This window comes from Mus pahari, chromosome 3 (genome assembly GCF_900095145.1).
Source record: "Mus pahari chromosome 3, PAHARI_EIJ_v1.1, whole genome shotgun sequence".
Lineage (NCBI taxonomy): Eukaryota > Metazoa > Chordata > Mammalia > Rodentia > Muridae > Mus > Mus pahari.
In genome coordinates, this window is record NC_034592.1 from 65,566,520 (window position 1) to 65,593,156 (window position 26,637).

At 37.1% G+C, this 26,637-nt stretch overlaps 1 protein-coding gene across 2 annotated transcripts in view; it reads left to right on the forward strand.

The window, feature by feature from the left end:
* The first annotated feature begins 5,733 nt into the window (after nucleotides 1-5,733).
* Ppp1r1c (protein phosphatase 1 regulatory inhibitor subunit 1C) overlaps nucleotides 5,734-26,637 on the forward strand; it is a 111,052-nt gene continuing 90,148 nt past the window's right edge. The window contains exons 1-2 of one of the 2 annotated variants that reach the window (XM_021194186.1): nucleotides 5,734-6,208; nucleotides 8,005-8,065. In XM_021194186.1, coding sequence (XP_021049845.1) covers nucleotides 6,128-6,208; nucleotides 8,005-8,065 — 142 coding nt within the window. In that variant the 5' untranslated portion in view covers nucleotides 5,734-6,127. The remainder of the gene's footprint in view (nucleotides 6,209-8,004; nucleotides 8,066-26,637) is intronic. The other variant, XM_021194185.2, reaches the window with a different exon arrangement.

Genomic DNA, 26,637 nt, shown 5'->3' on the forward strand with positions numbered 1-26,637 from the left:
TATACATGTAAGAAATTATCAAGAGTAGAGGAAATTATAAGAAAGTATAGGAACAACTTTAAAGACTAAACTAAGTATCCTTTTTCTTTTCCCTTCTCCCTCACCAATTCTTTTCTCCCCTTCTCTCCAATGTCTTCCCTTTTCTTCTTTCCACAAGTAAAGCATTTATTATATATCAAGTGACAAAAGGCTGCCCATAGTGGCTACTTATTTGTGGTAATTGGAGAGCAGTCAGGGGAGCAAGAAATAATAACAGTTTCAGAGTCAACTTTGTATATATGACATTACATGAATCTTAATATGTGTGGCTAGAAAATTGGTTTGTATATGATAGTACATGAGTCCTAATATCCATGACTAGAAAATAGTAACAAAGGATAAATTATGGTTGTTGTTCTCTCTTTGAAAAGGTAATAAGGGGCTGGAGAGATGGTTCAGCACCGACTGCTCTTAACCTGAGTTCAAATCCCAGTAACCACATGGTGGCTCATAACCATCCGTAATGAGATCTGACACCCTCTTCTGGTGCGTCTGAAGACAGCTACAGTGTACTTAGATATAATAATTAACAAATCTTAAAAAAAGAAAAGGTAATAAAATTTAAATATGTTTAAGTGTCAATTAAATATAAAGCTGATAAAATATGGTAATTAAAAGATGGACTGAAAATTAATTTTATTCATGTTTTATATTCACTTATATATAATGAAGGTGGAGCTTAACTTAATTTAAAAAATTACCAGTTAAAAATTATAAAAGCAATTAAATATAAAAATGATAAAATATGGTAATTAAAAGATGGACTGAAAATTAATTTTATTCATATGTTTTATATTCACTAACATATAATGAAGGTGGAGCTTAACTGGTAATGTAATGAGGAAATTGATATCTTGATTCTGTTGTCTTTAGCAGTAGGATGTAAGTAGAGGAAAAAGTACAGTAACATAAAACTATACACAACTAAATACCAGGAGAGACAGTCACTGAGTGATTCATTTCATTTTGTGATTCTGAGCACCCCATTCTGAGTGGGTAGAATTGGATGATGAATCTATAGTATACAAATACAGAAGGCAGGATAGGAAGTCTTCTCAGGCCCATAGGAGAAGGCACATAAAGACCACCACTGATGTAACCTATATGAGAATCTTAAGGAACCATGAGAAGCAGTGTAGGATAACAGCATGGAGTAAAATGAGCAAGGCCCATGTTTCATTTTCTCTTTGTTGTCTATACTCACAGTAGTACTTTGAAAAGACACTGTAGGATTTCCATTACATTAGATTTTTTTTCATATCTCTACTTATAAAATCTGTTCTTATTTTAAAAGAGAAAGAAAAAAGTTTTGCCTACTAGTCAATTAGGGCACAATGGCCAACTCTCTAGATCTTCATGGTGACCAATATCCTGCACACATGCCATTTTCTTCTCTTAACTCACATGCCGTGTATTGTTCCAAATGCTGTTGCATTAGATAGTGACAATGACAGTTTTGGGATAAAAATCTAGGCCTTGGAAAAAGTGCCTGGATTTGAAATGTATCTGCCATTCATTAAATGGAAGAGCTTAAACAAATCCTCTAAACACTTTCTTTCACAGTTTTCTCACTTTGAAATGAAAAGCATATGGCAATAGGATAAACTGCAATGGCCAGTATCAGTATAAAATAAATTAATATAGGAATAGCATTTAGTATAGTATTTACCATACCAGGGATACCTTTATCTATTATTATTATTATTATTATTATTATTATTATTATTATTATTACAGAAGACTGGTTTGTGCATATACTTTAGTACTCAGTAAATGTCAAAATTGATTTTTCCCAATTACTTTAAATTTAGTTACATGTATATGACTCATAGACTAAGAATTTAGCTTTACAGACTTATTTATTTTTATTTTATATGTATGGATATTTTTACTGCATGTATATCTGTTGAGGGTTGGTCTTTTGCTGTGTTTTGTAATGCTAAGTGAGGCCACCAAGAGCTGGTTGCCCCAGGGAGGAGAGAGGAGACCCAAGTAACACTATTGATGTTGCCCCCAAGTTATTTCTGATTGGCAAATAAAGATGCCGACAGCCAATGATTGGGCAGAAGAGACATAGACAAGGCTTAGAATTCCTGGACTTGGGGGTTGGAGGAGAACCATGAGGGAGAGGGAAAAGAAGGTGAAAGAGGAGATGCTGCTATAGGTTAGGTGAGTCATAAAAATATGGCCTTAAGGGCTGGCCACTGGAGTTAAGAGCAGCCGAGATTAAACATAGTATGCAATCACTCAGGATTATTGATAAGGAAGTACATTCTAATAGCATAGTGGGTAGATATCTGCTCACCTCTTGTGCTGTTTAATGATTATTTTTAAATAATAAAAGTTGAGTGTCTTTTTCCCAGAACTAGAAAAAAAAAAAAAACTGGTCAAGGCAGGGTAGAAACTCAGGATTGGAATTAATAATTTCTACAAAATATATCTCTGCACCATATGCTTGCAGTACTCTCAGAGGCTAGAAGAGCCATCAGATCCCTAGGAACTGGAGTTACAGATGATTGTGAGCTAACTTATTTGTGCCAAAAACACAATTCTAAGTTCTCATACCTGCATATTCAAGTCTCTAGGCCCAACCATTTAGCTTTAAAAGGATTTTGAATGGGACTTTTTAAAACAATCTCTCTTCTAATGCTGGAACAAAAAGCCTGGCAGAAAGTGCATTGGAATGCTGTGTGAATAGGTTTTGAAAATGTTAAATAATTAATAGAGATAAAGGTAGCCATTGTGCTAAGTGGAGGTATACTGAGTGTTCCATGTTGACAGAAGAGATGCTTTGACCCCTGTGCCCATGCTCTGACAATTCCTGTTTGGGTAGCAACAAATCTATAACATTTTCCTAAAAGCAGTGCCTCTAAGATGAGCCCATGGGTATGCTAAGGTTGGTTGGACTGATGAAAAACAACAATCTTAAAAGGTTCAGGAAGTTTTTTTATGATACTATCTCTGTTCAAACGACTAAAAGGGGGAAATGGCTCCTCACATAAGGCACTTACTGAGCAATCTTGAGTTCTATATTTCAGATCCCTATCCCCTATGTAAAAGTCTTGTGGGTGAGATGGTGGGCCTGCACTCTCAGAGTGTGGAATGCAAAGATGGGGATCCCTGGAGCAGGATGGCTAGTTAGACTAGCTCAATCACCATGATCAAGTGGAAGCCTGCCTCAATATATAAAGTGGACCATTATTTAGAATGACACCTAATGCCACTCCTGGATTTCATATGCATGTGTGCACGTATATACACATATTCACATGCACATGTGTATGCCCCCCAATCTGTACATACTATATGGCCATGCATACATACTTTCTGCTCTTCATCATACAATATACACATAGAATTTCACTTTATCTTCTCTTCCTCTTAATGGCATTAAGTTTTCCAATAGGTAGAGTTTCTTTTCTTTAAGCTTTTTTTCCAATTTTTTATTAGGTATTTACTTCATTTACATTTCAAATGCTATCCACAAAGTCCCCTATACCCTCCCCTCCCTGCTCCCCTGCCCACCCACTCCCACTTCTTGGCCCTGGTGTTCCCCTGTACTGGAGCATATAAAGACCTAAAGCATATAAAGAGGCCTCTTGGTTTGCAAGACCAAGAGGCCTCTCTTCCCAATGATGACTGACTAGGCCATCTTCTGCTACATATGCAGCTAGAGACATAAGATCTGGGGGTACTTGTTAGTTCATATTGTTGTTCTACCTATAGGGTTGCAAACCCTTTCAGCTCCTTGGGTACTTTCTCTAGCTCCTCCATTGGGGACTCTGTGTTCCATCCAATAGCTGACTGTGAGCATCCACTTCTGTGTTTGCCTGGCACTGGCATAGCCTCACAAGAGACAGCTATATCAGGGTCCTTTCAGCAAAATCTTACTGGCGTATGCAATAGTGTCTGCGTTTGGTGGCTGATTATGGGATGGACCCCTGGGTGGGGCAGTTTCTGGATGGTCCATCCTTTCGTCCCAGCTCCAAACTTTGTCTCTGTAACTCCTTCTTTGTAGAATTGGGAACAAAACACCCATGGAAGGTAGAGATTCTTAGTAGTAAATCATGCTAAAATGTGTATCATTAAGTTCTTTGAAGAATCTGGTAAAAATCTAGTTTATATCTGCTGTAGAAAGGCTGGCCTTATGAGCAGCTCCTTTTAGGTATTCACTCACCTAAATCTCAGAGGGAAAAAATACCATGCTCTTGTGGCCCAAGTTGTTCAACTTGTGAGTTTGCTGCTACCAAGTGAAAGTCCTTAATAGCCATGTTGAGCAAAGTTCTGGATTCATTTTTCACTCAAAGACTGTCTGCTTTTCTATTTTGTAGGATTTTGACCAATATTCAGAGAAGTAACTTTTTCAATGGTATTGATTTATGAAGGTTTTCTTATTAGGGTCTTCCTTAATTTTTGCCATAGAATATTTTAAATGGTAATTTTCCTTTCTATTCTGCAGAGATAAGCCCTTTACAGGATTTCTTGCTGGTCAGCATTACTCTCACCTAGAATTACTTTCCCATCAGTATCTCCATTTGCTTTTCCCTCTAGTGTATATAGGAAACAAGTTGAATAATGCACATTACTGTCTATATATATCCAACAGAGCATTATATGACTGAATCATTGAAATATGTTTCTGTTATAGAAAGGGACCTTGGAAATTGATGGGACTTCATTTGACTATATCTCCAATGACCGACAGTGTTAAAATGCATTTAATGAGTCTACAAACTGTACTCTAAAATCTAGTAGTCATCAAGTAACATCATTCAAATGCAAAAAGTAAAGGACTCAAGTTCATTTTTCCACGGAGGCAGGCTCATTTTCAGGCTTTCTTCAACAAGCGTTGACGTATAGGAAGGCAGGCTATGTTGATGTGACCATCTCCTGTTTGAGATTACTTGAAAGATCAAGCCAGAGCCTCATGCTTCTGTGACCACATCCACGTGACTGATCCTCTGTCTGAAGATGAGCCTTCTTAGGCTTTTCCTCAAATTTTCTTTTTCTTTTTCTTTTTCTTTTTTCTTTTTTCTTTTTTTTTTTTTTTTGTATAAACCCCATAACTGACACCAAGCCACAGTGTCAGGCATCACTGGCTTCCCACTCATGTTTTCCACTCATTTCTGGATTCTTCCAAGTTAGAGGATGTAACTGGCTCGATCGGGAACTAAAATAAAGGCCATTGAAACAGCAGTGACTTCCAAGCTCTTTGCTAAATTTAGCTGCTCAATACTTTCCACTCAAATGAAAACCATGAACTGCAATTATAATGTTAGAACAGAATAGGCGCTTAAAGGTCATCTAATCTTACTCCCCCAGTTCTCTGTTGAAAGTGCGGGGACCCAGACAGATGCTGTGATTTGCTGGAGGCCAAAGAGCTTATTAACAGTGGAACTTGAACTAAGATCTCCTCAGCCCTGGGGTAGAACTAACCTATCTAGATCTCGAAGCACAAATATAGCTGATATTATTAGTTGTGGCTTACTGTCACTAACCATTCATCGATGTGGTGGTTGAGCGTGTAACAGCAAAGGTGTCTCTGACTTGTAAGTGGCTACAAAGAAATGACATGATTCTATACCCAGCCCCTGCTCCCCCCCCCCACTCTAAAAACTTCCTGCTTTATGTTCATCAATAATGGATGAGCCATCCCTGTAATGCTCAGAGAGAGCTTACAATGCACTTTCGAGCAGCCGGTTAGTAATGTACAGTAGATAGAGCCTTTCTTTTAAATCCCAGGGCAGCAGGTCCTTCAAGGCTAGCATTGCAATTTCAATTAGCTCCAGAGTGAAAGCTTGGCATGTGTATTAGTGAGCAGGGACACAATTAGCCTAGTCTTCCTTTCCGTGTTGTGTTGAGAGGATCCAAAGGATTGGTGGTGAATCGGGCAAGCCAGGCATCACTGGATTTTGAAGAAGGGAGTTGCTCAGACCTCGACATCTTCACTTGCTCACGCTGGGATTACAGAGATTTATTACAAAGCACTGTGTGGCTTGGTGAAGTGTGCCTCGGGAGACACCCCGGATAGCATTTGAGCTGTGTCTTTTTGAGTGCTTCACCACTCTGTCTTGGCCTCCTCATTAGCATGGAGCCCAACAGCCCCAAAAAGATACAATTTGCTGTGCCTTTATTCCAGAGTCAGATTGCTCCAGAAGCAGCAGAGCAGGTAAGGTGGAGAGGGTGCGGTACAGCAAGGGCATGCATTCCTACTAGATGAAAGATGCTTTTCTAAGTACTTCCTACATTCGCCTAAATTTGTGACTTTTACGATGGATGAGAAAGGAGTTTGCTTTTGCACTCGTGTTTGGGGCGCACTGGGGGAACAATTGGCTAAAATGTTTAGCAGCACTTAATTTTATAGAAAATTAGATCAATGTATTATTAGACATTCTGGTCTGGTGCTGGCCTTTGCTTCCAAAAGTAACAGTTTCAACATTTAGAGAATCTTTGTAAACTTTACCAAAAATTAGCAATCTTTTCTTTTCTTATTTAGAAAACAAAAAAGAAATGTAAAAATTAAAGTACTTAATCCCAGACTAATTTAGTATTATAGGTGTCCTTTTAATGTGGTTTTATTGTGTATCCCAAACCATATTGTTATGTCCTTTGCCCATTATATATGGGACATTGGATATAAAACATACTATTTTAATTTTTCTTAGATTGTTCTTTTATATCTGATATTGGCTTCTAACTGTTCATATTCACTTAGACTCTGGTGCAATGGACCCACTTAAAGGGGTTCTGTGGCACAAAATCAAATAAAATCAAATGTGGTGTACTTCAGGAATAAGCAAAGAAAGCTATAAGAACTCCAATTTAATTCATTAATTTCTTAAAACCCAGAGGATCCCTGAATCCTCTTCCAAATAGTTTATACAAGGTTTTAAAGTATTGACTCTGTCAGTCTTCCTTTATAGGATGCTTCCACTGTAGGTCCACCCAGACTCAGGCCAGATAAATAAATATAACCTTGACAGTGTCTATTTCCTGAACTGAACATGTTTTCATCTTGAATATCATTCATACACTTTATTCTTTATTGCATTGACAAATACACTGAGAATTTAATTTAACAAATACATGGAATAAATAAATTTAGGCTATCAGAAGCAAGAAGAGTCTAATCATAATATTTTTCTGTAACTCCTATCAAAAGGGAGTGAATCCATCAAATTGTAGTTTAAACTAAGTGTGTATATTTTTCTTCTACACTTTTGAGTAACTTCAATATATTTATTTACAATTTTACATATACACACAGACTCTCTCTCTCTCTCTCTCTATCTATCTATCTATCTATCTATGTATCTATCTATAACTTAATCATATCCCCTCCCATTCCATTGGCATCTATTAACATATTTTCCCTTTCGTGTTCTTTCTCTTTTATACTTTGTAATCCACCACCTTAAGGAATTAAAATATACATCCTTACAATATCTGTAATTTTTGTTGATCTGCCCATTTGGTTTAAATATTAAATTAGAAAGTAAAAAGTTGACCATACTAAATGAAATCCAGAATCTGACACTGCCAATTACACTACAACCCATGGTAGAAATTTGAGGCTTCCAATTTTGCCTCATTTAGTGAGAGCAAGAGACCCTGATATCATTGCCAATGTCATGAGGTGTTGCCACAGCCATTTAAGGAAGTTAGCCATCTTTGTATTTTACAGTATATTAATTTCAGTTGCATTTTTGATTATACACAACTTTTTTTTTTTTTTGGTCTTTGGAAATGTAGCTTTGTGCTCAAAGAAAGTGTTAGTAATGTCTAGCAGTTCTGATAGCTTCCTGTTCGCTAAAATATATAGTGAGCATTTACTGTGTTCCTTCTAGATGTTTGCTCATGTATATTAGGGAAAGAAGAGGGTGGGCAGCTTTGAAAGCTGTAGAGCCAATTAGGGGCAGTGTCTGATTCTCACACTGACATTAGCTGGGCCTTTGCTGTTCACAGATCAGGAAAAGAAGACCTACACCAGCATCCCTTGTGATTCTCAATGAACATAACCCCCCAGGTAAAGATGCATGATGTCTTTCCTATTGATGAGATGGAGCGGGGCTGTCTAAAGAGGTCCAAAGAGCATAGCATTGACGATAAGGTCCAGGTTACGGTTTCAGTTAGCTAAGGGGATAATAAACAAAATCATGAATATATAGTATAAGAATTACCTCCATCAACAGCCTACCTTTTATTCTAGACCAGTGGTTCTCAACCTTTCTAATGCTGCCACATTTTAGTAGAGCTCCTCATGTTGTGGTGACCCCAACCATAAAATTATTTTCATTGCTTCTTCATAACTGTAATTTTGCTTCTCTTATGAATCATAATGTAAATATCTATGTTTTATGATGGTCTTAGGCCACCCCTGTGATCGTGTTTTCTGATCAAAACGGTCGAGACCCACAGATTGAAAACCATTGTTCTAGAATGGCACACTGCTAAGCACATAGTGTGCCTTGCTTTATTAGCATTGGTTTCCGTGTGTTTATATGAAATCTGGATCAGGCCTTATTGATAAAGTTAGTAAAGGTTGCTTAATTAGGTTTTGAGGTTCAAGTTTCAGCCCTGGAGATGACCGTGTATTTGCAGAATGTGATTTTATTTATGGTATGGGAAGGGCGACATGCCAGCATTGGCTGCAACCTTGCTGCTGATGTCATCTCTGAATAATGCAATTGAGAAGGAACCAGATCAATTTTCAGTGCTGCCCATTTGAGAGCCATTCCGAACAGTTGCATCCATTTGTCGAGGTTTTAGTTTCCATTTCCTGTAAAAAGTAAAACTGTATTATTAGTCTTGATAAAGAACTATGGTCTGTAATAGACAAACGTTGTTTACTTACTGAGTGGAGTGATTTTCATCTTACATTTAATGGCAGCCCTGGAAATATAAGTTGACCAGAAGAGGTCATTAATTTTGTAACACAACAAATCTCAAGGGTTTTTTGTTGTTGTCCAAGTGTGTGAGTGTGTGTGTGTGTGTGTGTGTGTGTGTATGTGTGCACACATACACACACATATCTATAAAAAAAGAGGATGAAAAGAGTTTGAATAATGGAAAGATAATATGTCTATTTATAAGTTGTGAGTGAGCTGTTCTAGGAACGTCAGGAAAAAATAGTCTTGGACTTTCTGGAATCTTCTTAGTAAGAGAAACACACAAAAAGAAAGAAAAATTCTCATGCAGAAAAATTAGACTGAATGGAGACAAATAAGCTATCTCTGTTGAGAACAAAGCATTCCAATTCAATCCTTAACCTTTAAAGTGCACAGAATCTTAAAATCCTCTTCAAATATACTGCCTCCGTAAGTACTAACTTATATGGAGCTGAGTCAGAGGTACAAATGATATTTACATGCTAATAGACTACAAATAAATAAATTTGCAAATACAATAAGTGTTTTTGATATATAAATGAGCTCATAGCAATTTTCAATCCATACCTTGCTCATAATAGCAAATATTTCCACAACATCCCAGCATTTGCCTTCTGATAGAATACTGAGTGGCTTGACTCATAGGTACCCTTCAAACCACTAGAGATTAACTATCCATGTTATTCAAGTGTTAGCATGATCTAAACATAGTAAAGCCATGCCACTGGTCTTTGTAGTTCTCATTTGAAATGGCACACGATGATTGATATGTCTTGAATTCTTAATGTGGGCCATTCTACACAAAAGGAAAATGTGAGGGAGGTGAAGTGGCTTTCTGACATTATTCCAAAGACAAAAACTCAGGCAGTTCTGAGTCTAGAGCCCATGATTTTTCCTATAGCCTGACAATAACCTTGAATATTGGTTATCCATGGCACAAAATAGATTCTCAGTTCTAACAAGCAGGCAAACCCAGAGTTTTGGGAAATTTCTCTGAGCTATTTGTTATAGCAAATGAGGAACTATATTTGATATCCTGGGGAAATATGTAGTGGTGACCTAGGAAGCTTGCTCTTTCCAGCAACTAACTCCCTATTTCCCTTGTTAACCTTGCCCCTCTCTGTGGTTGTGCCACTGGAGAGAAATTAGCTGTGAGCAGCATCTTACACAAAGCTGTGTCATCTTGGGGATATTATCTATCTTTATCTTCATCCTTCTTATTGAAAGATGGCTGTGTATAGTACTGGCATTAGTGTGCATGTGAACCATGTTTAGCATGAGAGATAAATTCTGCAAAAAAGTCCTAGAACTGAGAGTTTTCCTAGTAAAAATGATGTAACTCAGTATCTGGATTAACCAAGAAAAAAAAAAGCTTGAAATCAGATTTCCTCAGCCAAATGAATAATGAAAGGACTATAGGCTCGATATAAACTTGACTACTGGTTATTAGTCATATAATCCTGGGTAAGAGATACCTCCAAACTTTATTGTGTATCAGACAGATACAATAATGCCCATTCATTTCCATTTAACAGACTATTTTAATGACCCAATGATTTAACATAAATATATTTTAAAACGACAAAACAAATATTGTGGATCATTGTTCATTGATATCTTCTAGAACTCAGCCTTTGCATGCTATATGTAAGATTCATTACAACAAGCCCCCAAACAGCTTTGTGTTCACATCTGCCCTGAGAATTTCTCCCTTATGCAACAATTCTTAGTTACAAACATGTACCTGAAAAGCACTCCCTAAGAGCCCCTACCTTTGCAAGGGAGGAGCCTCTGCCGCCCTCAAAAGCAGTGGACTTACACAGATAGGGAATTCTGCAGCTTTAAATGCTGGGGAGAAAAATCTGAACAATTCTTTTTAATTCACTGAATCAGTCCAGAAATAGTTGGGGATTCATAGAATTATATGTAAAACTAATACTGTTTAAGATACAAATTCCTGCAAATGTGTCTTTAAGGTCAATAAGTAAAGCAAAGAAAGCTAAATTTTTCTTGGTGGCACACGCCTTTAATCCCAGCACTTGGGAGGCTGAAGCAGGCAGATATCTGAGTTCAAAACCAGCCTGGTCTACAGAGTGAGTTCCAGGACATCCAGGGCTATACAGGGAAACCCTGTCTCAAAAAAAAATTTTTTTTTTCTTTACAGATAGTTAATTAATGAATAGTTTTGTGTGGGTGTGGTAGCACATGCCTATAATCCTAGCACTTAGGAGGCTCAGTTACTTTTGCCCCAAGTTCTATCTGTCATGAATTACATAAGATATACCTGGTCAACCTGAATTACAGTGTGTAGAATGTGAAACATTGTCTTTAAGACTAGAACAAAACCTTTTTCAGTGTGATATTAGTGAGCTGCCACCATGACTGAATAAAAAGAATTGTTGCTATTATTATTTACTACTTTAGGCATTAGCACCAATAGTAAGTTATAGAAGAGTATTTAAAAGTTCTTTCCTCACAAATAAGTTAGAATCCCCCCCCCCCAGTCCTATGAAGCAGGCGTATGACTAGGAAGTCTATAGAGTCTTCTGACCCAGATCAGCAAATCATCTTAACTCAGAATTGCAGGAATACTAAAGGCCAATAGCCAGACTGTGACTCCACAGTAGACAGGGAAGAATCTAAATACTTGCTTTCCAAAATAACTCTGAACAGTCAGATGACAGTAACAAAATACCAGGAGCATACGATCTGGGACTCAGCTGTCATCAAAGACAAATGTCACCTTTTCCCTGTCTTCTCAGGGTAGTAACTTGAGCAACTTTTGAAGAAACTGCTTCTCCTTCTGTGTTTTCAGTTCCTCTTCTAACTGAGCTTATCAGTTTCTATGAAATTCTATCTTAAGAGTGCTGTTATCTGTTCTTACAGGAAATGCAGTTAGCTTTTGCTCTTCTATAATCTATAGTCAACTGGTGTGGTCCTTATAGCAGTATCTGGATTTACGCATAAATCATCTTAATGCAGCAATAAATGACAGAAATGCCTTTTGTAATTTATTCCACCTCACATGTGGATTTTCTCGAACGTTGCTTGTCTTTAAGCAGACATAAAACTACATATTTGGCAATGGGTATGTTATGGTTTCAATGTTAAATGTCCCTAAAAGACTCAACATACTCAAATCTTGACCGTTAGCCTTTTGCGCTGCTGAGATACAATGGAAATGTTTGGAAATAGAAACTTCCTGGATGGAAACAGGATAAATTGGGTAATGTCCAATTATCAGGGATACATCTACTATGATGTCTTACCCTACCACAGGCCCCAAAGAAGGCTAGGCAATTGCTTTAAAGCCATGGAGAAGAATGAGTGTCTTCTTAAGGCAACAAAGAACTGATTAATACACAGAATTAGAACTCCAGAGTTAGGAAAAGAAAACATTTAGAAAATATTACTCGTCTAATCTCACATTGTTACAGAAGGACATAAATCACCCTAGCGTCCTGAGAATGGCTCTGCATTATACACCTCAGGCAGAAAAATACACATAATTACATGGTTTTGAGCTTCAAATCTAATTCATTTTAGAGGTTAAAAAAAAAAGTTTCTTATGCCAAATTGGGGGAAGAAGTTCCCTGACAATAAATCTTCACTTATTCTCTCCAATAAAAGTTGTTTTTCACCTATTATAAAACAATTCCTCACTGTTACTTTCATCAACTATCCATTTCCAGAACCGTTAAGCATTTTAGGGAACTCTTTCCAAATACTCCCCAATCTCTCCGCATTTAGAGCCCAGAGCTCACAGCCTTCTAGTCAGACCAGGCTTTGTGAATATTAAAGTTTGTGGCATCCTTTCTTCCCACTTACTGTTAAGCAAATGCTGTATGGTTACAATTATATTTAATGGGCCTGAGGTCTATTAAACATGATTGAACTATAAGAGGTCTGAAGTGAAGATTTACGTAAGTCCCAAAGACTTTAAAAGCTTATTATACATCTAAAACCGTGACTGGAAATACAGTGTAAAATGATTTGGAAGGGTATTTATTGAATTTACTTCCAAGCCAATTTGGGGGAAAATTGGCTTTCTCTTTCTTGACTATTTTACCTCTAAATTATCTTTGAAATAGGAAATAAAAGGAAAGGATATTATCATGTACCTTGGGGTCCTAAAGTTACTTAATGTAGTCATGATTGTGCCAACTACTTACACTCTTGATATTAAATCCAGCAACCTGAGAGAACCAGGATTCCCATCAATTGGGAATATGTGACTCTGTAAACTGAAAGGAAAGCCAGTGGCATTCTGTATACCATAGAGGGTGACTTGTAAACAAGACACACATTTTTTAACATTGAAACTCAGCCACCTAATGAGATTTTGCAAAGCCCCATATTTAGAATCCTAGCTAGAACATGTGCTGTCATTCAAACACAAAGGAGCCCCAGAAATTTTGGGTGATTTCTCAGAAGTCCCCTTGTTCAGAAGGAATGGGAAACTTTGTAGCGTCATCAAGTGAAAGTGGAGATGTATTTGCTTTGTTAAGAGAGTCACACAAATGAACATTTTAATGGCAATCTTGTTGTTTTTCAAAACGAATGATGGTATAATCAAAAGACAACACCATAAATGGAAGCTATGGAGACAGTGAGGATCTTTCTAGGAACTTTACTATCTGAGTAAAATATCATATGAGACTTGGAGATGACAGTGATTTCCAAGAGCCTCCTATCAAATGTGTCCAAATAAAAGTTATGCTGGTCCTTATTATACAGGAGAGCTTTCTTTCTAAATTTTCTTATCTCCTTCAGCAATGAGATTTTTATTCTGATCTAGTCTACATTGATTGCTCAGAATTTATTTTGCCTTATTATTATTCACTACAGTGAAAAACTTAAATCCAATGTTTGAAGTTCACTCCAGAGTTATCTGATACGAATTTCTAAGGAATGTCAGAGAAGTCTGTGTTTTTATTCCTTCAGCATTTATTTCTATTCACTATTGGATGTCAAGCCATGTGGAAAGACTTAACGACAAATGATGTCAGCTGCTTCTAAGGACCAGCCACCCTGCAACTGATTGACTTACTTTTTCATAATTATTCAGCCTGTATAACCAAATTGTACAGTCAAATGGAATGGTTGCATCAGAGGCAAATTTTAACTCTTAGTGATAGCAATGTGTGTTATAGTGTAAGCATTTAAATAAAGTAGTATAATATTCAATTTAAAAATAATAAAGTGAAAGGGTGATTAACAACATTTTTTATTTTGTCAGGATGATGTTTCTTATTGAATTTTATAATTGGTGAAATATGATAGAATGACCACTGGCTAGACTAGTATCTATTTGTGTGTGGTGTGTGGTGTGTGGTGTGTGTGTGTGTGTGTGTGTGTGTGTGTGTGTGTTTTCTTCTTGCAGCTTAAAACAGATGAAAACACCTATACAGGGCAGTACGTGTCATGGAAATGCCTGGTTTTCAAGTGGACCTGGTTTGAATTCCAGCTTTGCCAATAGCTGGTGAGACATTGGATGAGTGCTTCATATCCTTGAGCTTAGTTTCTTTTTGTATAAAGAGAATATTGAAGTATTAGAAGATGCTCTGCAGAATAACTGCTACCAAGGGCATCCCGAAGATTCCCAATGCTTCTCCACGGGCTGCTGCTGGGAAAGCTTGAGTTCTCATATACATTATCAAGAAATAACTCCACTGTTTTTGAATCCTGTTAGACAGTCATAAGTAGTGTCCAAGAGATAAGATCACTTTTGGGGGGGGGGAAGTCTAATGCCTCAAAATCTATCAGAAGTGTGCACGGAGGTAGAATTGTTATATACTCTATAATGCAGTATTGATTCAACCTTCTATGTCTTTGTTGCTGAATACAATTTTCACAGAATAGAACTTGAGTTCTTAACTGTTTCTTTTTAAATAAGCTTTCTACTGTTGTCTATAACATTATTAAAATGATTAGACTTAATAAACATATTTCTGACAGACATGCTTGACCAGCAATGAAATTTTATTTTAATAGTATGGGAAATGAACCTCAAGTATTCCTTATTTTAAAAGTTCTTTAGAGACATCTCTGAAATGTTATGCTGTATCATTTCAATTCCAATTCATTTGTTCTGATTTCCTTTCATTCATCATCCCCACCCTATACCCTGGCAGCGGTTTCTTTCTTTGATTCCTTGAAGTGACTCTTCTAAGCCAATTTTTTCAGAGTTTGTCTAGACCGACTCATTTGTAGGAATCAGGCTCTGTCATTCCCAACTCTCATATTTAAACTGCAGAACAAGACTCATTGAAGTTTCCAAAGCTCACCCTGATGGATCCATAGCTTGATACTGTTATTCTAACACCGTCTTCCCACCCGCTCTAGAATATTTTACTTACTTACACTATATTCTTTAATTCAGTAACTATTCATCAGTCAATGCCTAGTCGCAAATCCTATGAAGACATGTAATCTAGAGAATAGAGATGTGTGTGTTTGGATGGAAAAGGAAATAATTATAACAATATAAGCCTAAACTACTAAAACCATGACGAAATTCATTCTGGTCAAGGAATAGAAGCATTTCTTATTACATACACTGTTCTGTTAAGCATATGTTTGACTTCTCTTGGTCTTCTAACTTCAAGTGTTTAAGAGTGAGGTAGAAACTAATCTTTTACTATTCACTCTAAATCCCTCATTGAATAGATGTTAAATTCTGATAAGCTAGTATATTTACATCCACTTTTAAAAATCCTCAAATTTACTGTAAACCTTTCTGACATTTTAGAGAATATACTACTCTCTATGGGATAAAAGAGCGGTGTGCCCATCACTATGCTCCTGGGAAAACTTAGATAAGACAAATTCACAATTTGGTATTATATGTTTTGACAATGAAGCTGATAGTACATGGCCAAAGATATTTTTTAAATGTAATCTATTTCACCTTAGTACAGGAATGTCTACCATAGGAGTTCCTTAGAATTAGATTTTAAAGTTGTAAATAAGCTATGCTTCCCAGAAGAGGTGCTTGACTGGTAGTAACTGTTTGATGATGTAAATGGATCAAGAGTAGAGGCTGGAGTGAGATATGCTCTCTAATCGACACTAACTTCTTGAGTTACTTCAAGGAACCCACTCATCTTTCTAAAACTTCAGTTAAGGATGCTCCAAACACACATCATTTCCTCTGATCCCCCTGTATTTTACTGAGTATTACAGATGGTCATTTCAAAGAATGTCGGAGTTATTCCATTAAGTAAGTAGGCATCCATTTTTGTGTTTGACTGGTAATAATGGCTGCTCAGTACACTTCAAACCTCGCATTCCATTTCAAGTTTAAGGTAGCTCATTCAAGTTGTTTCAAGTTGATGGTCAAATCCACCAAACTATAGAACTAGTGGACCTGTGATGGCAGCAGGGTCTGGAATGGAGGAGGGGTTGGGATCTCAACCAAGCTGGATACTTTATTGGGAGTGTTTACTTTCAAGTGACTTTGTGTGTGTGTGTGTGTGGGGGTGGGTGGGTGTGTGTGGGTGTGTGTGTGTGTGTGTGTGTGTAGAAGGGATCATTACTCACAAACCAGCTTCCAAGGCATGGGATTTTCCATCTTTCCATCTGATTCTACATAGGACTTTTAAAGAGTCTTGCCAAGAACCTCCACACAACTTAACAGGAGAAATTACCAGGGGCTAAGAATTAAGTATATTATTTTATTTTTTATTTTATTTTATATTGTTTTATTTTATGTTATGTTGAGACTGGAGCTGCAGTTTGCTTTGAGAACATAAGATCATTCAAGTCTTTTAAATTAGGCAAACCTACAAAGGAAGTTAAAGCAAAAACCGATTTTGGAGATACTAGAGCACGCTTTCATAAGTCAATCTGAATATCAACTCACATTTTAAGTTGTTGTTGTTGTTGTGAGACACCAATATTCTACAAATACCTTGAGTTCTTGGAAAAGAATTCTGCAAGGGCTCAGGAGGTGATCACAGAAAGCCAGAGTTGGAAGGAAAAGCCTATCCCAAGCCATGTGTTCAAGCTGAGGAGACTGCACTGTTAAATTTCAGTCAATGCTTTGTTCCTTAAGACATTCCCTAACATTCCGGGAATCCCAGCACATTGTGAAATGCTACATGTATATCTACAAGTCTTCTCCATATCACTTATTAGTTAGAATAAGTTGATACAGGGGCAATGGGAGTTGAATAATGCTATTTATAAAATAAAATTGCCAAAGTCTGCATCATTAAAGGGCAAAATATTGATAGTCCAATTTTAATATAATAACAATACAGACTTAGCAACATACTAAAAAGAAGTACCCTGGGAGATAAAAGAGGACATTTGCACTTTTTCCCCCTATGCTCTCTGGTAGCAATTTCTTATCACTATGAGAAAAAAATTCAGAATCTTATTCTTCATATATAAATATATAATGCCTCATTTGTATATGGAAGGGATAGTATATATAAATTGACTATACAAAAGGAAAGAATTAAGTCAGTTATAATAAAACCCAGTTTTAAAAACATTACTCTCAGTCATACAGGTGGTTTTGTCTGTCATCTCTATCATATATTTTGAGTGATGGTCTCAAAAGTTGAAGCTCACCAATTTACTATAGGAGCTACTGAGCCATAGAGATGTGCCTGCCTCTGTCTCCTACCTCCAAGAATTGTGGTTTTATGTGGGTGCTGGGGATGCAAACTCATGCTACCAAATGGTTACTCTTGGCTGAATCCCCAGCACCTCCGTACAAACCCAGGTGCAGATATGTGTGCTCCTGCAACCCCAGCATTGTGAACCTTGGAGACAGAAGAATCCATAGAGCTTGCTGGCTGATGGCCAAACTCTAAGGTCAGATTCACAAGTACTGAGATAAGAGGACTGTGTCCCCAAAGCAAGGTCAGTAAGGGTCTGTGTCACAAGGGAACAAATCAGAGCATGCATGGAAGGGTAGGCCAAAGGGAACAAATCAGAGCATGCATGGAAGGGTAGGCCATCTGACATCTTCTTTTTGGCCTATGCTCATCATGTATAGGTACTACCCTGGATAAACATGCACTATACACACACACACACACACACACACACACACACACACACACACACACACACAAAGATAGAGAAAAATTTAAAAAGTATATTGTATATTTAAAATGTTATATTCATTGTATATTTTACTATTTTAGGATTATGTATCTCACTTAAGTGGTTTTCACATTCCCATTTTCCTGATTGGTTAACATAAGAATTATAACTATATATAGAAAGCTTAGGCCTTCTGAAAGTGAACTTCCTATCTTCTCTATCTATCTATCTGTCTGTCTATCTGTCTGTCTATCTATCTATCTATCTATCTATCTATCTATCTATCTATCTATCTATCTATCTATCTATCTATAATTGGCACATGGTCCTTCTATCAGCCCAGGCTAGTCTCAAACTTGCAAGCTTTCTGCCTCAGATTCTCAAATACTGCTATTGCAAGACTGTATTACCAAAGCTGTCTGCACTATCTGTCTTTGGAAGCATGTCAGTTCTCATACCAGTAGGACTATAAGTTAGTGGTTCTCAACCTATGGGTCATGACCCCTCTGGAGGGTTGAAAGACTCTTTCAGAGAACTTGCTTGAGACCATTGGAAAGCACAAATATTTACATTACAATTCATAATGATAGCAAAATTATACTTATGAAGCAGCAATAAAAATAATCTTGAGGTTGTGGATCACCACAACCTGAGGAACTGTATTAAAAAGTTGCAGCATTAGGGAGGTTGAGAGCCACTGTTGCAATGATATTCCTATTCTTATAACTATGAGGACAACCTTAAAATGGTTTAGTTGGTCTTCCCCAATTCTTTCAGTGAATTTTTAACCAACTCTCATCCACAAGTACAACCTCACCTTCTGTTTTTGTTGCTTTTGATTATGCTTATCAACAACATTCCTTGTTCTTAAGTATCTAAGATCACACACTGTCACAGTAGTTTCAAAACTGGTTGTCTGTGACATTAACTATGAGATGTGGCATGCTGAGACATATTCTAAACGTAGAACCAGCAAGTATAGATTTGTATCATGATGTAAATCCTTAGTCTTTTAATTCAACTTCCTTGAAGTACATACAGTGGTAGCCCTGCCTCTGGCTTTGTTACTGGAATTAATAAGAAACTTCAAAGCAATGCCTCAGATCTCAGGCGTGTTCCTTCTTCTCTGCTATGGTTTTGTGAGGCTCTGGAAGGCATAATTAAATAATAGGTGATTGACTGTGGCAACTTAAATTTCATAATTCAGCTGTCAAAGCTCTAATTTATCCTCCATCATGTACCCATACTAGCTTTTAATTAGCTATGATAAGGCACACAGGAGCTTCTCATGAAAAGATGACATATTCCATCACGTCCTGCACACTGTTTTCAGTCTGTTTTTCAAATGAGCCAGTCGTTTCCTCCCTAGTCTATAGAACCTTAATTACATAAATTGTTAACAATTATAGTAAAGCTGAGACTTGATTTAAAAAAAAATAAAACACCAAAAACAAAAAAGAGGAGGAAAAATAATTCTGTTCAATTTCGCTTAATATTGCTGCTTCATTATCTTTCCTCTATTAAAGGTGTTGGCGGAATGTAAGAATTATGTTCATTTTCCATGTAGCAATTCCTGTTTAAGATACAGTTCAGCATGTACCGAGACCTCAGATCCAGTAGGGACAGGCTGGGGAAGGATGTGCTTCCTAAAGCACAATAAGGACCTATCCATCCTCTCGCTGTTATCGATTCAGAGCATTACCCGCTTGCCCTTGGTGATTAAAGGTTTTCAAGAGCTAGTGCCAGAGACCCACTTACCATTTCCTTTCAGCGAAGAAGAACTGCAGGAATGATTGAGCTAAAGTGGTTCATCTTAAATTCTACCACAGGTAATTTCACTTGGTAGCTATCCCAGAGTTCCTGTCTCACTCAGCCCATAAAGGACACTGGAGCCTAGAAATGGCTGAAAATACTTTTCAGTCTAGGTCTCCAGTCGCAGCCACTGATTCAAAGCAAATGCCAGCTGTACTCTTTATGTAGACACTTAAGGAATAAGGAACAGGTTAAGAATATACTTTGAAGTCTATTTAGGGCAAAAAGGACAAAAGTGCCTCTAAGGTATCAGCAAGGTCGTTTAAAAAGAAAAATGCCTAAGTTCAAAGGAGAGTTTAAAGGGCCTCATAGTGGTGCATATTCCTGCTGGCTTTCCAGTTTGCCTTAAAGCTTCTTGTCTTGCCACATATCTCCTCAACAACTCAGAGCGATCTATCTCCACTGGAGAGAGGGACACTCACACAGTGAACTATGGAAGGTCTAATATCAGGGGAGTTAGTGCATCTGAAGTGTAAACAGAAGTGTCTATTCAAGTCATTGCCTTCCCATCATTGCCTTCCCATAGCATCCATCATTCTGTAAACATGCAACATCAAAATGCTGCTGTTATTGTATTTGCTATCCTCTTAGAATAACTACAAGTAAACTTCTCATTGCACCATGGCTACATGGGACGCACACAGTGTCTGAAGGCTGTGCTTATTTATTTCACTGGAAATTTGTTTTGAAGTCAGATTTTTATGCTTCTTCTTTGTGACTTTTAAGAAAAAGACCTCTTAAAAGCTAACAGTTGGGGAACTTATTCTCCATAATCAGATGAAAAGAAAAAATAATTTTATTATCTCTAGCTATTCATCTGTTTGCTATATACAGATCAAGATATGTTTAAAAATTGTCTTGGCTTAAAACATTATAAATAGGGCTGGTGAGATGGCTCAGTAGGTAAGAGCACCGGACTGCTCTTCAGAAGGTCCGGAGTTCAAATCCCAGCAACCACATACATGGTGGCTCACAACCATCCTTAACAAGATCTGACGCCCTCTTCTGGAGTGTCTGAAGACAACTACAGTGTACTTAAATATAATAAATAAATAAATCTTTTTTAAAAAAAACATTATAAATAGGAAGGCTACAATTTGGCCTTTGGATTTTCTTTGACGCAGAACAGTAATGACTTGTGTGCATATTGAAAGTCATCCTTTTGACTCATCTATTATTATTTTTACCTTAAGGCTCAGAACAAACCCATTTCTCTAGGAAGGTATATGGATCATACCAACTAGAAACTTTTATAGCTATATGAATAATATGTTGTTGGACTAGTTAACACATTTGCTCCAATTGACATCTAATTTTTTAATTTAAGTTTTTTGAGAATGTCATTCCTTTTTGTCTTTCCATTCTTTTGTGATGGTCAGAAGAAATGGATCATAGAATCAGCCATTAATGTCGGTCGGGGAAAGGAAGTATTTTTAGGAGCTTTTGGGTATATTTCAGGCTTTGGTTGTATCTTCTCTTGTTCTAAAGCTATAGAATCAAGCTTAGAGGCCCTGGAAGAGGCAGATGTCTAGGAAATCCTCACCACTGAGGGAGCACAGGGGTCATTAAACCGCATTTGGTTATTGTACAAGGGTTACACCCACCTTCACTCTTCAAAGTTTCTACAGTGGTGATGCTATAATCGTTAGACTTCCTGCATCTTGTGTTTGTGGGCATCAGTTAAATGGATTTTGGATGTACAACACACAGAACAGTTATTCCATCAAGATGAATGTTAGTGGTAGAGGACCTATGTGGGGCTTCATGGATTTAGTGCATATATGCCTTGGGATAAACATCACAGGTGAGGAGACTAGTAGTTACAGATGCAGGCAGGTTTATGTCATGGTGATTTGGAGATTTCTTGAGTTTTAGTGACAATTAGAAACCAGAATAAATTATATTAGTAACCAAATTTATTTCTTTTGCTGTATTTAAATTATTCACATCAGATTTCAAAGTGTTGTCAGGGATGTTGGAAACTGAATGTATAATACACTTTTTAACAAGAATATAGGAGTTAAAGGGTCCAGTGACCCAATGCCATCAGATAGTAAACAACCACTCTCCTACTAAATAATTATAAACTTCTTTTTCTATCTTAACTACCTTGTGTCTGGACAAACATGAACTGGGGTTTCTATTTTTATTTCTTTGAATTCCAAAATAAACATTTAATCCAGTAAATCTTCTAAAACCGTTCCTGTCCTCCTACATAACCTATCAAAAAATTGATAGCGACTGGAAGCTAATACTGAAAATCAAACATGTCTGTTTCATACCCAAAGCATTTACCATCACATAACTTTTGATTTACCATCACATAACATAAATTTGATTGGCTCATTCATAAGCCTCTTCTGTAAATAGATCTTAATGACTTTGAGAGAAATTATCTTAGAATGAATCTTGTACTGTGTCTTTCTGGTTCACCCTTTAATGCAAGGAAAATAGAAATAACTAATTCTGGCCCCTACAAATTGTTGACAAGCACACACATATAGAGAGCTTCCTCTAAAAACCTTCCAGCTGTTGTGCCATCTTCTGAGTGAGTCTGATAAGATTGTATCTCATATATTCCTTATAGGTAGGTAATTATTAACATGCCTATCAATGTGGGCATACTGCTCTTATTTGGCATAGTAAATGACCTCAATGCAGGCATCTGGTCCAGTTCCTTGATTCTAAATTAGTTTGACACTTCTTCCTGTAATTCTTTTCCCATACAGAGTACAACCTGCTTTCAATCAAGAAAATTGTTTCAGGTTTAATGTTATTTTTTTTTTCCTGTGTGGCAACAAGAGTCTGGACTTTCTTTATTGTCTCTAGAACTATAGGTCCCCATTTTGCATCACGAAAAATCTGAAAAACTTTAGTTTTGAATTCTTTAAAAAAAAAAAAACAAACAAAACAAAAAACCCCCTACTTCCTTAGATAAATTATTTCAAACTGTGGCACGAAGTAACCTGGGAAACATACAATATGATTGCCTACAACAAACCTGTTCTCCAAGGAGCTGAAAATAAGACAATTGCAAAATAAATAAAAAACAATTTTCTAAACCTACACATGCATGTACACACACACACACACACAAACACACACACATACACACACACACACATGCTGTAGAAATGAGAAAGTCTGCATAGTTGGGTCATTGGTAGAACTAATGATTTACAGGATGAAAAAATGGGAAGTGACAATAAGAAAGAAAACTGAGTTAAGGTAATATAGACTCTGAGTGCTTGGGAAGGAATGGGTAGGCTGGTAGAGTCAGAATGAACACAATACTCTGCATATTGAGAGTAAGAGTTCTCATTCTAATTTCATATTAAATATTTATAGCATTCCTGGAACTAATGCCTCAATAATAGAGTCACAGGTATTAAAGGTATTAAAACCCAATTTTCTAGATCCTCTTAAGAGTAAGCTCAACATACTTGTTTTTAAAACGGTGTGTTTGCCTAATAATTATGAATTGGATAATGTTGGGTTTATATCTATTAGAGGCTCCATGTAATTGCCTGAACCAATTAGAGCTCTTAATCATTAAGAGAACTATATAATCGGGCATATATCATTAGCCAAGCAAGTAAACTTAGCTACTCCCATGTGTTGAGGTGCTGAGTCACTAATGTATTGTTGACTTTCTGGGGTCTGGGGTACTTGCCGTCTTGCCTTGTACCACAGATGCCTGAATGAAAGCTCTGTGGAATGTGGAATGGTTGAGTCTAATTGCCTGACCTCAGTTCAATATAGCTGCTCCTTCGCAATGCCCAATGGGATCAATTATTCTTAGTCTTTTTTTTTTTTTGATGCGTTTTACATTGTTTTAATTGTTTGTGTGTTTGCTCATGATATGTGTGTGGGGATGAGCATACCTCCGCATACAAGTGGAGGTCAGAGGAGATCTCGTGGAGTCAGTTCTCTGCATCCACTCTTTGGAAGACTGACCTCTGGTTGCCAGGCTTGGATGACAAGTGCCTTTCCTTCCCCCTGTCCCGGTGCCCTCATAGCAAGTGAGCTCGAAAGGCCTGCATGTACTCCGAGTTTCTAATGTGGGCCCTGGGAGGGTTGAAGATTTCTAAGTCAGAATTCGGAAGGTGCTGCATTTTATACTAACGAAGTTTGTCATACTCATGTACTAGCAACTATTTGTCTCACGACTTCAACAAACCCAGTTTGAGGAAGGCTTTGTTTTGGCTCGTGATTTGGAAATATAGGCTGGGAAAGAGCTGCAACAGCACATCTGCAGTCAGACAGCAGAGAGCAGGCAAGGCTGCTTCCTAGCTAGCTTTTCTTTTTATTATTATTAGATGTTTGACAATATGGCCTTGCTGTGGTAGACCTAGGAGTAATAGGAACAAATACAGCATTAGTATTTTTGACATCTTTGAAACAAACAAAAAAATATTCTTTCTTTTCCTTACCCATAAACTCCACCAGGTCAGTCACTGTACTTGGTTATGTTTGATAGGAATTTTATGGATTGAAGGACGAAGTATCCTCAATTTTATGATTTTACCAAGCTAAATCTCATGATTTCTCAAGTAAGGCTTTTGTAATAAGAGATCAAAGATATATACTTTGATCTCCATTGTAACCTGTAAAACCTCTTTAAAATGTTACATTGAATTTTTTAGATCAAAATGATTCATTGAAAGATACTCAAAACCTCTAAAGTTGACCAGCTCTACAAAAATTGCACAGTGGCAGTGGAATGATTTTTTGTTTTGTTTTGGGTTTTTGTTTGTTTTTTAATACACAGAACCAAAATAGAAGCCTGGCATGACTACGTACCTCAGCAATCAGAGCACTCAGGAGGTTGAGGCAGGAGAATAGTGAGTTTAAGACCAGTGTGGGCTGCATAAAATATGCTATCATAAAAAAGCAAAACAAACTGAAACTAACAAGGAAACAAAAGCAACAGCAAAAACCAAACAGCTACGCTAAAGGCAGTCAGTGCATAAGGGCTATGCATTGTTTCTCAGACTAACAGGTAAATACATGTTAATCACCAGTCTGATTACAATTGGGAACAAAATCACATGCAACAAAAACAACTGAAAACATTTCCTTGTGACTTTCAAACATCATTTCTGGATGAACCTGAGTTTTGTCATCAACAGCCTTGGGTTTTCAGTCCACTTTCTCTCACAATGCAGATGTGTTGAAACATATGTGAAGTTCTGTGTCATTATGAGTGACATACAGAGATGAGGAAACCCCACCCCTCAAAACTCCACCCTACACATAAGCCGTGATAGGAATATTTGACATACTACATGGGCCAAGAAGCTTAGCATCTTGAGCCAAGATCAAGGTGGAAAGCAAGGGCATTATGGAGACAGCAATTGAGGGACTTAACATGACTCCTTATGGTTTGTTAACAGCTTTGAGAGTGGTACTGTTGCTCTTCAAAACAAGTATTTAGATAGGTAGTTCTATGATTAGGTTATTTATTTTCTCATGTTTCTCATAAAGGCTGATTTACCTTTGTTACTTAATTGTTAAAAGACAACAAGGCGTCATTAAAACGACAATAAACTGACTACTGAAAGTCTGGAAATTTGGATTTTAATTTCAAGTCTGCTATAAGCCAGCTATATAAAATATTTTATCGCCTTTGGTAGGTACAATTTCTTTAAAATATAGCTTGTTTTTCACCAGTGTAGATACTGTTTCTTTTTTGTTTTTTTGTTTGTTGTTTTGTTTTGTTTTTTTTTGTTTGTTTTTTGTTTTTTGTTTTTTGTTTTTTTGGAGACAGGGTTTCTCTGCCTGCCTCTGCCTGCCAAGTGCTGAGATTAAAGGCGTGCGTCACCATGCTCAGCTGTAAATACTGTTTTTATTTGAACATTAAGAAAGTTTGGGAGGAATAATGATGTCGCCCATACCTCATCATTACCTGACAAACCGGTTTCTATTTTTCTTTTCCTCTTCTACATAAGAACCAGTTGAGCTGGCATTCTTATGAAGACAATTACATATACATTTGAAAGGGAGACTGGTAGCCTTTCACAGTAGAAAGTTGCCTGCATTACAGCCTCAGTAGGTCACACACATCACTTAGTCAGACAATTCATCTCCTTTGTCCTTGTTTCTGACAGCTCTAGGGACTTAGGTTCCCGGCTTTGGGCTTCACAGTCATCTGTCCTCATCCTGTCAGTAACTACTTACAAGTGGGAGACATCTGTTTAAGTTCTGTGTCACTTTTATAGGCAAGAAACTAAAGAATTAAGTTTGTGGGATTAATAGCCAAACTCCCAGCTTCAGGACTAATGTTTTAATATAACTTTCATCCATTATCAAAAGGGTATGATTCTTTGACATCACGAATACCTGATAGCAGATAGTGTACCCATCCTTGAGGTACATAAGCCGTGCTTGAAGTCTTTGCCAAATCCTGAGAAGCAAACAGGTTTATAGCTTCCACTAAAGGCAGGCATTCAAACTGGGTCAAACACATCTCTTACAGTTATATATTTGTATATTTATTTAGTGTTGGTTTAACAACAAATCTAGAAACTGATAAGAAAAAAAACCCATTGGAAACAGATACATGAAAATCTGTTTATATGAATGTGTGTGTGTGTGTGTGTGTGTGTGTGCATGAATCTATGTAATCATCACTATGAGTATACTTTGAAGCTAATTCTGTGGCCCACTGGTAGTCTGCACTTTAATCATCTAACCCTTGTTTAGCCATATTCTCCACATTGTTGAATATTTGTCAGAGGAATTCTTCTCAATTCTTTTTAAATTTCATATAGCCTACTTAAAGAAAATTCTATACTGCACGACCTAGAAGACGGCTCAATGGGTAAATGAATTTCCC